The following is a 16,913-nucleotide window of genomic DNA, read 5'->3' on the forward strand; positions in this document are numbered from 1 at the left end:
CTAGGCCACAATTGGAGCATAATTGCTCAGTGGTGCCATTTGGCCAACGTCAGAGGTGACCTAAGTATGAGAGGCCACCTGTTGACAATCTTTCAGGTCCAGATGACCTGCAGTGTGACACCTTGTGTACGACACAAACATTCAAACCTGCACCTCTGGCTAACCAGCATACCTGTCACCATGACCTAGCAAAGAAGCGTCTGAAAAGTGTTTCGGATAGGCCTTCTAGCTATTCGCTGAATTCTCCATATGTGATGGCTCAGAAAGCGTCCAGCTGTCACTTGGGGCACTATGTTAAGGGAATTGAGCCAACCCCATTCAGCGTTTTCGACACATCGAAAAGGTCTTGGCAGTTTTGGGAGGCTATGCCTAACCGTTACTATGGTGCATGGTAGGTGGTATGTTTAAAAGCTGGGTAGAACGTTCTGTGAGAAACCACTGGTTTGTATTTATGGGAGGGGGTGTAACGGCCCTAGCTGGGCCTCCTGATACTGCCCTTGTGTGGGCGTGGTGTTTTTCTCCACCTCCTCCTCTCTTGCTCCACCCCTCTGTCTCTCTCTCGCTTCTTCTCTCTCCCCAGGACACAGCTGCTGCTCATTGGCCTCATTTACCACCTGGGCCCAGTCAGCAATCACCTCTCTGAGGTTATAAAAGCTGGGGATGGACTGAATGTGGGAGGGTGGCTTTCTCTGGTGTCTCCGCGTTGCGTGTGATTGTCCTGCCTACGGTGTGGAGTGGTAGGAGCAGTGGGGAGAGGTTTCTAGTGGGTTTCCTCTGTGTTGGTCAGTGTGCGTTTCCAGCCTAGGCGTGGAAAAGGCCTGCTGTGTGTGTGACCAGCCCCACCGTGCGTGGCTTGTTGTGAGTAGCTCAACTGGGCAGTGTTTTTGCTTGGGTGACGGCGGCCTGCTTTACTTTGTTTGGCCTGCCTGGTTATCGTTAATAGCAACATTGCTGTCTTTTTCTGTTGAAGCCTTATAGTTGTTTTCTTTGTTGAAGTGGTCATCATTCTCTTTGTGTTGATCTGTTTGAGTTATCATTAAAGCAGTGGTGCTGTCTCTTTCTGTTGTTACTATTTATGATTATTGAGGTATTTGACTATAATAAAGATTTATTTTGTGCTAAATACCTCTGCCTGGCGTTCTTTTCATTTCACCCGGATCCAACTGTTACTGCCCCCCACCCTCATCGCCTAGCTTTCACGGTTGCTTTCACGGTTTCAAAGTTGCTGTTCATTCTCCAGCTTCACTGTGTTTGTCATGGTCCTGGGTCATTTTGACCCAGTGTTCTTAGTTTTCCTATGGTTTTATATTTTGTTCTTTGTGTTCATGATTGTTTGGTTTGGTATTTGGATTCCCCCCGTGTCCGTGCTTGTATTGTGGTGTTTGTTCTGATACCATCCTTTGTGTTTGTTCCATCCTTTGTGTTCTGTATTCTCCTCATCCCCTCGTGTATTCCTTCTTGTTCTCTGCCTCTCTCTGTGCTCCTCTCTGTGTACTCTGTGTTGTGTTTAAGGTCCACATCTTAGTGTCAGTATTTTCAGTTTTGTGTCCTCCCCGCTCTGTTATAGGTGATTGTCCTCAGCTGTGTTCCCCGTGTGTTCCCACTTCCCTCATTACCTTCTGTGTATTTATGTCAGAGTATCCCTTTGTTCCATGTTGCGTCGTCCCTCTAGGTTGTGTGCATTCCCTCGTGTCTTCCCAGTGCCTCAGCTCTAGTGTCCCCCAGTATAGTTTTGTATGACTTATGTTTCTATTAATAAAGACCTGCCTTTTGAGTTATCCCCGCTTGTCTTGAGCCGTGCATTTGGGTCCTCTCTCGCCTTCACACAGCCGCCGCATGACAGTGTTAGTGTTTAAATTATGCTAACATAGCTGTGTAGATAGCCACCACGTAGCATATCATTATATACCAGCTAGCGCAACTTCAGTAACCTTACAAACTTCACTGCTGTTTAGTTTTCTGTTTTATTTAATTTTTTCATAAATTCTTTTTTCATGGATGTCTGGATTTTAAAGTTGATTGTTACACCTGACAGAGCACCCACACTGATCATTTTATTAAAGATGAAAAAATTCCGACATTTTTTAACTCAGTGATGCCACAGTCCTTGTTTGACTTTGGGACCAGAAGCAGAATTTGGACCTGGAAACGGCTAATGACGTCAGACTTAAAGACCAGATAGTCTGGCCTCCTCACTGCTATCTAACAGCAAGCTAATAACTCAATGCTAATTTTAATGCTGTAGATGATTAGCAGCAAAGCATATTTTGTCCGGCAAAATCACTCTATTTGATTGTAGGCGGTTTTTAAAGTGTTATCAGGGCTAAAGTTACTACCGAGATTGGGTACCAAGCCCCAAGTGCGATAGCAGAAGGATCGTTGAGTGCAAGATGAACTGACCTGAAAGACAGGATCGTGGCCAAGCTTGAAACCTGGACCCCCCCGTAGCCGGTTACCAAGACTACGTGAAGTACACTCAGAAAGTCTGCTACATGATCTCCCTGAACAGGATCTACCAAGGACATGCTCTGTCCCCACTGCTGTTCTGCATAGGCCTGAACCCCCTCAGTGAGTTCATTAACAAGACTGGCTATGGATGCCGGCTACGGATACCGACTACGGAACGGAGCGGTTGTCAGCCACCTCCTGTACATGGATGACATCAAGCTGTATGCCAAGAGTGAACGAGACATCGATTCACTGATACACACTACCAGGCTATACAGCAATGACATTGGAATGTCGTTCGGACTGGAGAAGTCGAGTCGGATGGTAACAAAGAAAGGGAAGGTAGTCAGAACTGAGGGGATCAAACTACCAGAAGGCAACATTGCAGACATAGAGGACAGTTACAAGTACCTGGGGATCCCGCAGGCAAATAGGAACCATGAAGAGGCCGCTAGCAAAGCTGCAACCACCAAGTACCTGCAGAGGGTCAGGCAAGTCCTGAGGAGTCAGCTGAACGGTAAGAACAAGATCCGGGCCATCAACACCTACGCCCTGCCCGTGATCAGGTACCCTGCTGGGGTAATAGGCTGGCCAAAGGAGGAGATAGAAGCCACTGATATAAAGACAAGAAAGCTCCTTACCATGCATGGAGGGTTTCACCCCAAGTCCAGCACCCTGAGGCTGTACGCTAAGCAGAAGGAAGGAGGCCGGGGAATGGTGAGTTTCAGCACCACAGTCCAGGATGAGACAAGAAACATCCACGAATACATCATGAAGATGGCCCCAACTGACAGCGTGCTCAATGAATACCTCAGGCAGCAGAAACCAAAGAAAGAGGAGGAAGACAAGGAACAATCATGGAAGGACAGGCCCCTGCACGGTATGTACCACCGGCAGATAGCGGAGGTGGCTAATACCCAGAAATCCTACCAGTGGCTGGAAAAGCTGGACTGAAAGACAGCACAGAGGCACTAATCATGGCAGCACAGGAACAAGCGCTGAGAACAAGATCCATAGAGGCTGGGGTCTCCCACACCAGGCAAGACCCCAGGTGCAGGCTGTGTAAAGATGCTCCAGAGACAATCCAGCACATAACAGCAGGGTGCAAGATGCTAGCAGGCAAGGCACACATGGAACGCCATAACCAAGTGGCCGGCATAGTGTACAGGAACATCTGTGCCGAGTATAACCTGGAAGTCCCGAGGTCAAAATGGGAGATGTCCCCAAGGGTCATGGAGAATGACCGAGCTAAGATCCTGTGGGACTTCCAGATACAGACGGACAAAATGATTCTTTCATCTGTAATAAAATGATCAGCGTTGCTGCTTTACCAGGTGTAACAATTAAGTTTAACATCCAGGCATCCATTAAAACAGAATTTATGACAGAGTTACAAGTTAGCAGGGAGTTAGCTCGCTAGCTTCCATCTAAATATAATATACCATGTTCTGATGAAGAGATTTATGAAACAAATTAAAATGTATAGCTCTGCTATCACTTCCAACATAAATGAAGATAGGAAAGTAAACAGCAGTGACTTTTGTAGGGTTACTGAAGTCGGGCTAGCTGGTATATAATGATGTGCTACGATAAAACATGTTGAAAACACAACAGCCTTATTAAATGCAGACTACTTTGGGCCCAGAAGCAGGATTCATCACGTCATTACTTAAAGACCGGATTACTGTCCATCCAGGCTCCTAAACATGAAGCTGATGAAGGTGGAGATGATGATGAAGATGCGAATCCAGGAGCAGTGGGTGGATGGCAGCATCACCATGAACCCACATAGCATTGTGTGGATCTGGCCCATACAATGTGCTTACACATGGCCCACATACTGTAAAGAATGATGGCCCTTTGGTGGCCCGGATCAGGTTTGCCAGAGGTGGCCCACACATGGGCCAGCACAAGGCCAGTTGCAGACACACTGCTGGCCCAGAACAGTTTCAGCTCTTGCCCCAGATGTCAGCCTAATGTGTACCTTCATCAAGCCATATCATAACAGCATGTGCCGGAACATAATAGTGCAAAAGCAACATGACGAAACTCTGTTCAGACAGTGAATGGACGGATTTGTATATAGGGCTTTTCTACTCTCCCGGATCACTCAAAGTGTTTTATACAACATACCACATTCACCCGTTGTCTCTAAGCTGAGTGCTTCCGAACTACATTCATACACATTCACATTCGTAACATGCAGACTGGAGGAGCCAGGGATCGAACTACTAACCTTGCGATCAGTAGCTGACCTGCTCTACCTCCTCAGCTACAGCCACTCAGTGGTAAACATGAGTAAACCCTCACTAGGTTTTGGATAAAGTGTACACTCACAAACCTGTCAAACCTGCATTTGAAACGTTGGCTACCATAGGAGTACAGTATAGTATTGCAACATGGGATTTGGTCTTCAAACTAAAACAGGAAAATAGGAACATAAATAGTGCCATCATTGCCAGACCTGGCCCACATCTGGTTGACATACAGTGGGGCAAAAAAGTATTTAGTCAGCCACCGATTGTGCAAGTTCCCCCACTTAAAATGATGACAGAGGTCAGTAATTCGCACCAGAGGTACACTTCAACTGTGAGAGACAGAATGTGAAAAAAAAATCCATGAATTCACATTGTAGGATTTGAAAAGAATTTATTCGTAAATCAGGGTGGCAAATAAGTATTTGGTCAATAACAAAAATACAACTCAATACTTTGTAACATAACCTTTGTTGGCAATAACAGAGGTCAAACGTTTACTATAGGTCTTTACCAGGTTTGCACACACAGTAGCTGGTATTTTGGCCCATTCCTCCATGCAGATCTTCTCGAGAGCAGTGATGTTTTGGGGCTGTCGCCGAGCAACACGGACTTTCAACTCCCGCCACAGATTTTCTATGGGGTTGAGGTCTGGAGACTGGCTAGGCCACTCCAGGACTTTCAAATGCTTCTTACGGAGCCACTCCTTTGTTGCCCGGGCGGTGTGTTTTGGATCATTGTTATGTTGGAAGACCCAGCCGCGTTTCATCTTCAAAGTTCTCACTGATGGAAGGAGGTTTTGGCTCAAAATCTCACGATACATGGCCCCATTCATTCTGTCCTTAACACGGATCAGTCGTCCTGTCCCCTTGGCAGAAAAACAGCCCCATAGCATGATGTTTCCACCCCCATGCTTCACAGTAGGTATGGTGTTCTTGGGATGCAACTCAGTATTCTTCGTCCTCCAAACACGACGAGTTGAGTTTATACCAAAAAGTTCTACTTTGGTTTCATCTGACCACATGACATTCTCCCAATCCTCTGCTGTATCATCCATGTGCTCTCTGGCAAACTTCAGACGGGCCTGGACATCCACTGGCTTCAGCAGCGGAACACGTCTGGCACTGCGGGATTTGATTCTCTGCCGTTTTAGTGTGTTACTGATGGTGACCTTTGTTACTTTGGTCCCAGCTCTCTGCAGGTCATTCACCAGGTCCCCCCGTGTGGTTCTGGGATCTTTGCTCACCGTTCTCATGATCATTTTGACCCCACGGGATGAGATCTTGCGTGGAGCCCCAGATCGTGGGAGATTATCAGTGGTCTTGTATGTCTTCCATTTTCTGATGATTGCTCCCACAGTTGATTTTTTCACACCAAGCTGCTTGCCTATTTTAGAGTCACTCTTCCCAGCCTGGTGCAGGTCTACAATACTTTTCCTGGTGTCCTTCGAGAGCTCTTTGGTCTTGACCATGGCGGAGTTTGGAGTCTGACTGTTTGAGGCTGTGGACAGGTGTCTTTTATACAGATGATGAGTTCACACAGGTGCCATTCATACAGGCAACGAGTGGGGGACAGAAAAGCGTCTTACAGAAGACGTTACAGGTCTGTGAGAGCCAGAGATTTTCCATGTTTGAGGTGACCAAATACTTATTTGCCACCCTGATTTACGGATAAATTCTTTACAAATCCTACCATGTGAATTCATGGATTTTTTTTTCACATTCTGTCTCTCACAGTTGAAGTGTACCTCTGGTGCGAATTACTGACCTCTGTCATCATTTTAAGTGGGGGAACTTGCACAATCGGTGGCTGACTAAATACTTTTTTGCCCCACTGTACACTCTGCCATGACACCAGTCAGTCAGAAGTGCCAGCTTGATTCCAGATCTGGGCCTGACCCATTTTCTATGAGCCTGGGCCACATAAACCAAACCATAATCAAGATGTGCAAGATGTGGCATGCCATCACATACACAGTGCAATCTATGCCAGGCCTGGCCCACATCTGGATGGCATACCACATACCATGCCAGACGTCAGCCAGCAGTGCCAGCTTGACACCAGATCCGGGCCAGACCTGCATGCTATGTGGGAAGGATCAGTGTGAGAATACATCATCATCCACAAAGAAAACCAGTCTGAATGTTTGACGCTCTTGTTAGAAAGACACAGTCGCAGCTTGTGGCTGCAGTTAGCTGGTTTACTAGTTAGCTGCTATGCTGCTCTGTGTTACTCTACAGCCTCTCTTTAACTCAGTCCTCTCAGTTTTTTCCTCCTTACAAACTAGAAAACCCTTTTCAGCTTCTCCACACCCGAGCTGTGGCTAAGGTGTTACTAGCATGCAGGGTCGGTCTGTTTCACTCATCAATTAAACTTACAACAAGTAAGTCAAACTTCCTTTATTGCCTGGTTTTAGTCTTCTCATGCTGTGCTAGACAAGCCTTCTTGGTGAACTCAAACACCTTTTCAAGATCTATAAGCATAGTAAGTCTCTGTCGGATCTGCTCCTCTTTAGATTTTAGAACGCCAATGGCAAAATTTGTTTGTCTCACCAACTCATTGAGCAGCTGGTCCTGTGCCTTCTGAAGGATTTTTAAACCTATGACACCAGAGATGATAACTACCAAAATAAAACAGGAAATGAACACTAAGAGAAGTATACAAAGTCAAAAATACAAAGAGTAACTAAAACTAACGAGACCTGAAGGCTCAGAATACTAAGAAATAACTGTGACATATTCAGTCTATTAAAATGCCCAGCATGGATTTATGAAGACACTGCAGTAAAAATGTAGCCCTCCTGATGCAGACGGTCTTCTGGTCTGACAATGACCACCTGGTGAAGGTAACATGCTAACATGGCTAACACTAGCATCACTGCATGTAGCGCACTCTTCTCACAGCAACATACAACTCTCATGGCTAGACTTTTCACTGATTGGCTCATATTAGCTTGTGAAAATATCAACTCCCAGCAGTACTATCTGCTTTATATACTGCTTATAATAAGCTAAATATACTTACAATATGCAAATAAAGCCTGAAGCAGCTAGCACTCTTAGCATTAGCACCAAGCACTGTTACATTTATACGATGTTGGAGCAATGGCTCCAATATACAGCCTTTAACCTCCTAGGACCTGGCGTCCACATATGTGGACATCACTTTTTGGGTTATTTAGGCCAAAATAGTCAATTTTACTCTACAAGGGCCTGATATCCACTTACGAGAACATTATACTGCTACTGTTCTATTGACATTTTAAATGTATCCTAATATGTGGCTCTCATTTTTCTTAGAAAAAAAACTTAGGTAAAAAAAAAATCTAATAATTCTTTGTTTTTACATTCATCAGGTCCCAATCAGCTCAAATATCAAAGAGCAATTAAAAATGCATGCCATGCTCATGAAGTTAAAATAATGATTAAAATGCTGTCTGTCAACACAGTCTCATTAGTCCAGATTTTACCACATTACTTTATGATACTCAGATTTAACAGAACTGTGAGGGAGCAATTAAAATGAGCGTGGTCAGTCCAGTCAGTCCTTGTATGCCTGCCCTCTGCAAACACTGAATAGGGTGTTACAGATTCTAAGTGCATTTCATTTAATTACACATTTATATCAAACAGCTGGAATTTATATTAATACATGTAGTCCTAGACTCTTGAACACAACAGGTTGAAACTTATCAATGAATTCCCAGCATATTGCACTGAATATAATTCTGTGCACCTGCAAATTAGTAATATCGCCCAAACGCCCGCCGAATCTTTTTGGCCAGAAATAATCAATTTGACCATATTTATTTGAAACTGTAAGGTTCGGTGAATGAAAGTGCTGCTGACATAAAGATCTTTGAATGAACAAATATAAGAAATAACCATAAATAATAAACCGATCATTTAAATGAAGATATTTCTACCAAGTTACTGTATATACATCAGATTTTAAATGATCATCAGTGGAGGAATTTAAATCCTGACCTGAGAGTTTCCATTTTAGAGTGTGGACTCTTCACTCCAACAGACAGAAGCTTTACTCCTGAATCCTGCAGGTTGGAGTTACTCAGGTCCAGCTCTCTCAGACTAGAGGACTGGGAGCTGAGGGCTGAGAACAGAGCTTCAAAGCCTCTCTCTGAGAACTTACAGTGACTCAGTCTGAAAAATGAAAGATAAACATTAAACAAACACTGTTGTTGAAGTGCAATTAGGGTGCACTGAGGATTTATTAGACTTAGTAATGTGCAGTCCTGTTTTTTCAAGAATCCTTCATTCCTTACTGAGAAATACCAACAAATGACGTTTATTAGCTATAATAGACTGCTCAGAAAAGAAAAAAAAGTACACTTGTCAAAATTAGAGATGGACCAATCCGATATTACGGATCGGTATCGGTCCGATACTGACCTAAATTAATGGATCGGATATCGGAGAGAAATAAAAAATGTTATCCGATCCATTAAGTATTACCAAAGCACCACAGAAAACTTGCGATTTGGTGTAACCCAGTTTGCTTTTCTAAGTAGCTGACACCTGGTAACTGTGCAGGTGTGGGTCTAGCAAAGTTTTGCCAGGGGGCGAGGCAGAGCATTAACAGGGAAAGGGGGGCGCAAAGATTTATTTTTCTTTCTTATTCTCATTTAAAATGTCTAGCTTTTAATCAATAATTATCTGAATTTTACAACCAAAGTTTTCATCTGATGTAAAATGTATAGAAAGCCATTATTGTATATAGTAACTGTCATGGTCCTGGGTCATGCGACCCAGTGTTTTGAGTTTTAGTTTATTTGGATGTTTATTGTTTGTTTAGGTTCATTAAGTTATTCCAGCTCATTTTGTAATTATATTACCCTTGTGTTTAGTCTTTCTTGCCCTTCATGTGTGTTATGGCTGTGTGTCTTTTGTTGTCAAGTTCTTGTAGTTATTTCTGCCATCTTCCCCTGTGCTCTGTCTCCCTGGTTCTGCGTCTATGTTTCATGTCCATGCAGTTATGTTAAGTTCATGCCATGTTTCATTCCATGTCTATGTCTGCGTGTTTCCTGTTTTATTTTGGAAGAGTCTGGTGTTCTTTGTTCATTGTAGTTAGTGTTACTCTCCCCTGTATTGTCATTATGTTCCATTCTAGTCAGCTGTGTTCTCATGTGTCTCCACTTCCCCTGATCACCTCATGTGTGTATTTAGTCCTCAGTCTTGCTGTGTTCAGTGTCGCGTCGTCTGTGTTCCCACCCTCCATGTTGTATCAGTCAGCCTTTGTATTCATAGTTCTGGTTACCTGTATCTTCATAGTTTATCTTAGTATCACTTTCCCAGTTTAGTTATAGTTTAGTTTTGTCACTGCGCTTCTGCCTTGTTTTCACCAGCCACAATAAAGGCTCGCTTTTCGTTTGAACTCAGTTTCATGTCCTCGCCTGTGTCCGCACCTGAGTCCTCCACACACTCTCCACACGGTCTGCCCCGGCAGTCCGTGACAGTAACTGTTAAGTCTAATATCTACCCTAGTAAGATATAGTACTTTTTCCTTTGGGAAGGTACCATCTGTGCAGTCTGCAATTCTGTTGAAGAAAGTGAAGAAATGTTGAATTTATTTAATTATTGTAGAAAAATAATTTATTTCTGTGCATTTGTGTTACATGTGTATTAAATTAAGGTCGATTACGTCAATCAAGCATCATGAGGCTGTCTTTGATTAATAATTGTTCCTTTTATTTCCTTTATTTTATTTCTTTATTTTTCTGAGTAGTGTATTCTTAAAAAATCAATTCTGCCGAATGACAACCCCCCCTCCCCCCACAATATCACTTGATCTCACCTCAGGGTATTCAGTTTACAACTCCTCAGTCCTACAGACAGAAGCTTCACTGCTGAATCCTGTAGGTCGCTGTTACTCAGGTCTAGCGCTGTCAGACTAGAGGACTGAGAGGTGAGAATTAAGGACAGAGCTTCATGACTTCTCGCTGAGAGGTTACAGAGATTCAGTCTGGGGAAAAGAACAAGAATCCTTAATCATTGTCCTTATGGTAAAGAGGTTAGAAATTTGGCAGCTTATTGTAACTTAGTAACAATATTAATAAAAAAAAATTCAAATACAACAATAGACGGATAAATCTTCCCTTAATTTGCTAAGAATTTTAATTGATTTCTTGTGTTAATTCATAAGGAATTTAGACTATTACATGATCTAACCTGAGCATTTCCAAGGTACACTGTGGACTCTCCACTGCAGCCGACAGAAGCTTCCCTCCTGAGTCCTGCAGGGTGTTAATACTCAGGTCCAGCTCTCTCAGACTAGAGGACTGAGAACTGAGAACTGAGGACAGAGCTTCACAGCCTCTTTCTGAGAGACTGGGGACACTCAGCCTAAAAAAAGGAAAGTTTGTGATCAAATTAAATCACTTCATATGTTACAAGAAAAACAAACTTCATTGTGCATTATTATTCGTGGTTAACAAAAAAACTTTACATAGAAATATTAAAATATTTAAGACCTGGAATTTGCTCATTAAAAAAGATTATATTGCTGAAGACAAACACTGAGGAGCTCGTAGATTTTTATGACACTAGTACCTGCTGCAACATTCATACAGTGCTGTCTGTCAGTTTCCCAGTTTAAATATCTGCGATTATTCTAAATCAGTAGTTATCAAACTTTTCACACCGACTACTACCTCATAAAATATATGGCTCTTAAAGTACTGCCCTCATGACTGACATTAAAGTACAGCAGTATAGGCTTATTTAACACCACAAACAGTTTACATGAGACAATTTTATTTCTTATATGAATGCTATTTATTTTAACTGTCATAAAGAGGATGTGACAAGTGATAATAATAGCAACTGTACTGAGGACTAAAATACACTCGGGAGAAGTCAGGGAACCAGACACAGAAGAAAAAAACAGCTAGGACTAATTAGGCAGGACGGGTCAAGGGAAGCAAAACAAGACACCCTAACTAAGCACAAGACTATCAGAGTAAAACAGGACACACAATAGGTGCAGAGACACAGATTAGATATACACAGGGAGCACGGAACCTAAACCTAAGAACTAAAACCTTAACAGCCATTACAGAGACCTAGGACAATAATAATAATCAAAACAGCACAACTAGGGAGTCAAAAGATAAACTATAATACAAAATAATACCGAAAAACAAGAAACTCACAACACTGGGTCACAAAGACCCAGGACCATGACAGAACCCTGCTTCTGGGTCCAAACTACTCTGTGTTTATTAAGGCTGTTGTGTTTTTAACATGTTTTAATGCTTTGTATCTTGTTCTATTTAATCTGGACAAGCCCCTAAAAAAAGCAGTGATCACTGTCAGCCTCTCTGGGCTTTTATTACCACTGTTCACTTTAAAGCTCAGTTTTTAAAACCGTACGATGTAACTACAGCCCAGTCCATGCAACAGTATATTAATTACTAACCTCATCACAATATACGAACTACTGTTCTAAACAATACTTACTGATCACATACTGAACCTTGCTGCAGCCTTTCACAGTTTATCTGTTTAATTCATGGACCTTCAGCTCAGCCATCTCTAATTTGCATCTTATGGTGGTGTGAAATTTTAGGTTCATATTTAAAATACTATCCAAAAAATATATCAACCTACTTCCACCATGTGTATTCACACTTTAAGGCTGTAGCTATTCATTGAATTATTCTATTATTAAAAATTCTGGACAAATTCTTGGCATTGATGCTTCATTAAACGAGGCGGCTCTGTAGTGCGACATTTTTACCATGGAAACACAAACGTGTGCGTTTAACCTAGAAACATATTTAGGAGCAGCGCATGAATAGAAACTTCAACAACATTAGGCCCACACAGCCTCAACGTTTAAACATAAACACTGATAACAAAAGCAGCAGTGATGATGACGTCACAGTTTAACTTTGAACCAGACTCTTGTTTACATACCGTGAAGAGCAAAGAGGTGGAGGCATTCCTGAGACAGTGAGCTCAGGTAAAGTGAAAAAAAACTTTTCAATTCAATTTTATTTTTAAAGCGCCAAATCACAACAACAGTCACCTCAAAGCGCTTTCTAATGTACGGTAGACCCTAAAACAATACAGTGTTTGTAATGTCCAAAACAGCAGCGGGTCCTGTGATCACCATTAAAACCTTCAAGTGGGAGTCCTTCATCAAAGCACCTAATCAAAAAACACGAATAAAAGAAAAACTTTATAACTGCTTCATCCACCGCCATTTGTTTTACACAGAGATACATCGGCAATAATTCTCCAGAAGTTGCATTAATTAGACTAATACATGAGTAAATTACACAGCTTAATGAAGGCTGAACCACCGATTAACCTGGGACTTTATCTCGGTTTAGCTTCCGCCAGTCCACATCACTGCAGCCGCATCACCAATCCATCTGTCGATCTCCTGCTCCCTTCTCCCATCACTAATGACCGAGAACAGAACAGAACCACATAATCCGCAAAAAAGCAGAGAGGAGATTCTGAGACCACCCAAATGAAAGCCTTCGGACACTTGGCTGTGCATAGAAATCCTTTCCATAAAGGTTATGAACAGAATCTGTGACAAAAGGCAGCCCTGGCGGAGCACATCACCCACCAGGAACGAGTCCGACTTATTGCCAGCTATGTGGACCAAGCTCTTGCAACTGTTGTATAAGGATCGAATGGGCCATAGCAATGTACCAGACACCCATACTCCCGGAGCACCTCCCACAGGACACTTTGAGGAACACAGTTGAATGCCTTCTCCAAGTCCACTAAACACATGTAGACTGGTGGACAAACTCCCATGCACCCTCAAGTATTCCTTCTATCGCCTGACAATTTTCGCAGTCAAAGTCAGCAGCGCCTCACCCACACTATACACAGTGCAGGTAGAGGACCGCTTTCCCCTCCTGAATTGCCTGACGGTTTGCCAGAATCTCTTGGGATCAGTCCAAAAGTCTTTTTCCATGGCCTCTCCGAACACCTCCCAGACCTGAGTTTTTGCGTCAGCCACTGCCCGAGCTGTGTTCCGCTTGGCCTGTTGGTACCTATCATCTGTCTCTGAAGGGACCATCACAGATTACACTGTTTATGTTATAAATAACAGACTGAACACATATTTACTTACAGAGCTTTGTTGGAGGCTTTGACCACTGGCAGCAGCCTCAGAAGAGCCTCCTCTGAAGCAGAGTATTTCTTCAGGTCAAACACATCCAGATCTTTTTCTGAGGAAAGCAAGATGAAGACCAGAGCTGACCACTGAGCAGGAGACAGATAATCTCTGGAAAGACTTCCTGATCTCAGGGACTGTTGAATCTCTTTCACTAGAGAATCATCATTCAGTTCATTCAGACAGTGGAACAGATTGATGCTTTTCTCTACAGACAGATTCTCACTGAGCTTCTTCTTGATGTACTGAACTGTTTCCTGATTGGTCTGTGAGCTACTTCCTGTCTGTGTCAGCAGACCTCGTAAGGGACTCTCAATGGTCTGCAGTGAAAGACCCAGGAGGAAGCGGAGGAACAAGTCCAGGTGTCCATTTGGGCTCTGTAAGGCCTTGTCCACAGCACTCTGGTAGAAGTGTTTATCTGTACATTCTCTCATTTCAGACTTCTTGGTGGTTCTTTGTTCTTCCAGCAGATTGAGTCCAGACTTGATGAAGGTCCGATGGACATGAAGAGCAGCCAGAAACTCCTGAACACTCAGATGGATGAAGCAGAACACCTTGTCCTGGTACAGACCTCTCTCCTCTTTAAAGATCTGTGTGAACACTCCTGAGTACACTGAGGCCGCTCTGATATCAATGACACACTGTGTCAGGTCTGATTCATAGAAGATCAGGTTTCCTTTCTGCAGCTGATCAAAAACCCAGTTTTCCCAGAGACTCCATCATCTTCCTGCTCTCTGGACTCCAGTGTGGATCTGTCTCAGCTCCTCCATCATACTTGACCTTCTTCTCTTTGGCCTGAACCACCAGGAAGTGGATGTACATCTCAGTCAGGGTCTTGGGCAGCTGTCCTCCCTCTCTGGTTTTCAGCACATCCTCCAGAACTGTAGCAGTGATCCAGCAGAAGACTGGGATGTGGCACATGATGTGGAGGCTTCGTGATGTCTTGATGTGGGAAATGATCCTGCTGGCCTGATCCTCATCTCTGAATCTCTTCCTGAAGTACTCCTCCTTGTGTGGGTCAGTGAACCCTCTGACCTCTGTCACCATGCCAACACAGTCAGAAGGGATCTGATTGGCTGCTGGTCGTGTGGTTATCCAGAGGTGAGCAGAAGAAAGCAGTTTCCCCCTGATGAGGTTTATCAGCAGCACATCCACTGAGGTGGACTTTCTAGGGTCAGTTAGGATTGTAGTTTTGTGGAAGTCCAGAGGAAGTCGACACTCATCCAGACCATCAAAGATGAACACAACCTGGAAGTCTTCAAAGCTGCAGATTCCTGCTTCTTTGGTTTCAGTAAAGAAGTGATGAACAAGTTCCACCAAGCTGAACTTTTCCTCTTTCAGCACATTCAGCTCCCTGAAAGTGAATGGAAATATGAACTGGATGTCCTGGTTGGCTTTGTCTTCAGCCCAGTCCAGGGTGTATTTCTGTGTTAAGACTATTTTCCCAATGCCAGCCACTCCCTTTGTCAGCACTGTTCTGATTGGTTCATCTCTTCCAGGTGAGGCTTTAAAGATGTCTTCTTGTCTAATTGTTGTTTCTGGTCCTTGTGGTTTCCTGGATGCTGTTTCAATCTGTCTGACCTCATGTTCATCATTGACCTCTGCAGTCCCTCCCTCTGTGATGTAGAGCTCTGTGTAGATCTGATTCAGAAGGGTTGGGTTTCCTGCTTTAGCGATGCCCTCAAACACATGCTGGAACTTCTTCTTCAGTGCAGATTTAAGTTTACTTTGAACAACAGAAGCTGTAAGTTCTGAATAACAATAATAAAAATTCAAAACCAACAAATGGCAAACAGCATCAAAATGTTCTGAATGAACAAATTGTAAAATATAAGGTAATTTAAAAAAAAACCCACTGATGACAATTTTAGTCCCCATAAGAATTACATCTAGGGGGACTTAAATAAACATTACTAATTTTTTTTCATCACCAGCAGCTTAAATCTTTAGATAAATCCTCTTACTGCTCTGCAGACGGTCAGCCAGCTCCTCCTGCTTCATTCTCCTCAGGAAGTCCACTGTGATCTTCACAAATGCCTCTCTGCTGCTCCTCTGCTCATCATCCTCACTCTGACTCTCTAAGCATTCTGGGTAATCTTGACTCAGAACCTTCTGGATCTTCTTCAGCTCATTCTTAACAAAAGTGATGATGTTGTCCTCCAGCACCTGGAACAGAATGCTTTATAAATGACCCAATCCACTGGACTACAAAGAGCAGCGTGGAGATGACTGTGAACAGAATAGATGTAAAAGTAGTTGTTGTACATGTACAGACCATAAATATGGAGTCCAGCTGTGTTTGATGCTGCTGGGCAGACTGACCACAGGGAACCTCTGAGCTTTCCTGGTCCACTCTGTTGAGGAATCATGGAGAATTAGTTCAAGGACCAATTGGTGATCCCGCCAGTAATATTTTGGCAAACAGGTTTAGGTGACTACTCATAGTTTTAAATGTTCACAGTTCAACTGATCCCATAGAGAATCAACTGTTCAGTTTTATTTGCTCTGCTGAGCATCAATGATCAGAGAGCTTTGGAGTCAGAAGTTTTTAAACCTTTAAATTTTATCTCAGATACATTAGAAATCTGATGCTTTACAGACCTAAACCTCAAGCACTATCTCAAACACTTGAGATCTAATTAAGATCACTGGGAGGGGTAATGCAGGTACACAACACAATGTCTTCCAACTAAATACCAAAGTCAACCCTCCGAGACACTGTTAGTTCCTTTCTCAGCTCAACAACTTTGGATCAAGTAGATGATTCTGGTTTCCAGATTTTATCTAACGCCGTTTCAGATTAGACTACACAGCTGCCAATTAGCTCTATCTCAGCTGTTTCCCAATAGTCAACCATATATTTTATTACAACAATTATTATGTTAGTTAGTAAATGAATCAAGACTCCTGATTCACACCAACTGTCAGAATCCTGGAATCACAGGCATAACAGGAGGAGTGGCAGCATTCTTCTGCTCTAGCTTATTAGTCAACCAAAGACCCATTTTGAATTTATTAGCTTAGCTGTGTCCACCATAGATGGAAGACTCAAAA

At 43.0% G+C, this 16,913-nt stretch overlaps 1 protein-coding gene across 1 annotated transcript in view; it reads right to left on the reverse strand.

The window, feature by feature from the left end:
* Window positions 1-449: 449 nt before the first annotated feature.
* Window positions 450-16,913, reverse strand: part of LOC134615658 (NACHT, LRR and PYD domains-containing protein 12-like) — a gene marked incomplete at its 5' end in the record, with an annotated part of 133,462 nt that continues 116,998 nt past the window's right edge. Inside the window, 3 exons of the mRNA XM_063460244.2 lie at window positions 450-639; window positions 8,690-8,863; window positions 10,889-11,047. Of these exons, the coding sequence (XP_063316314.2) occupies window positions 450-639; window positions 8,690-8,863; window positions 10,889-11,047 (523 nt within the window). The remainder of the gene's footprint in view (window positions 640-8,689; window positions 8,864-10,888; window positions 11,048-16,913) is intronic.

This window comes from Pelmatolapia mariae, linkage group LG3_W (assembly GCF_036321145.2).
Source record: "Pelmatolapia mariae isolate MD_Pm_ZW linkage group LG3_W, Pm_UMD_F_2, whole genome shotgun sequence".
Classification (NCBI taxonomy): domain Eukaryota; kingdom Metazoa; phylum Chordata; class Actinopteri; order Cichliformes; family Cichlidae; genus Pelmatolapia; species Pelmatolapia mariae.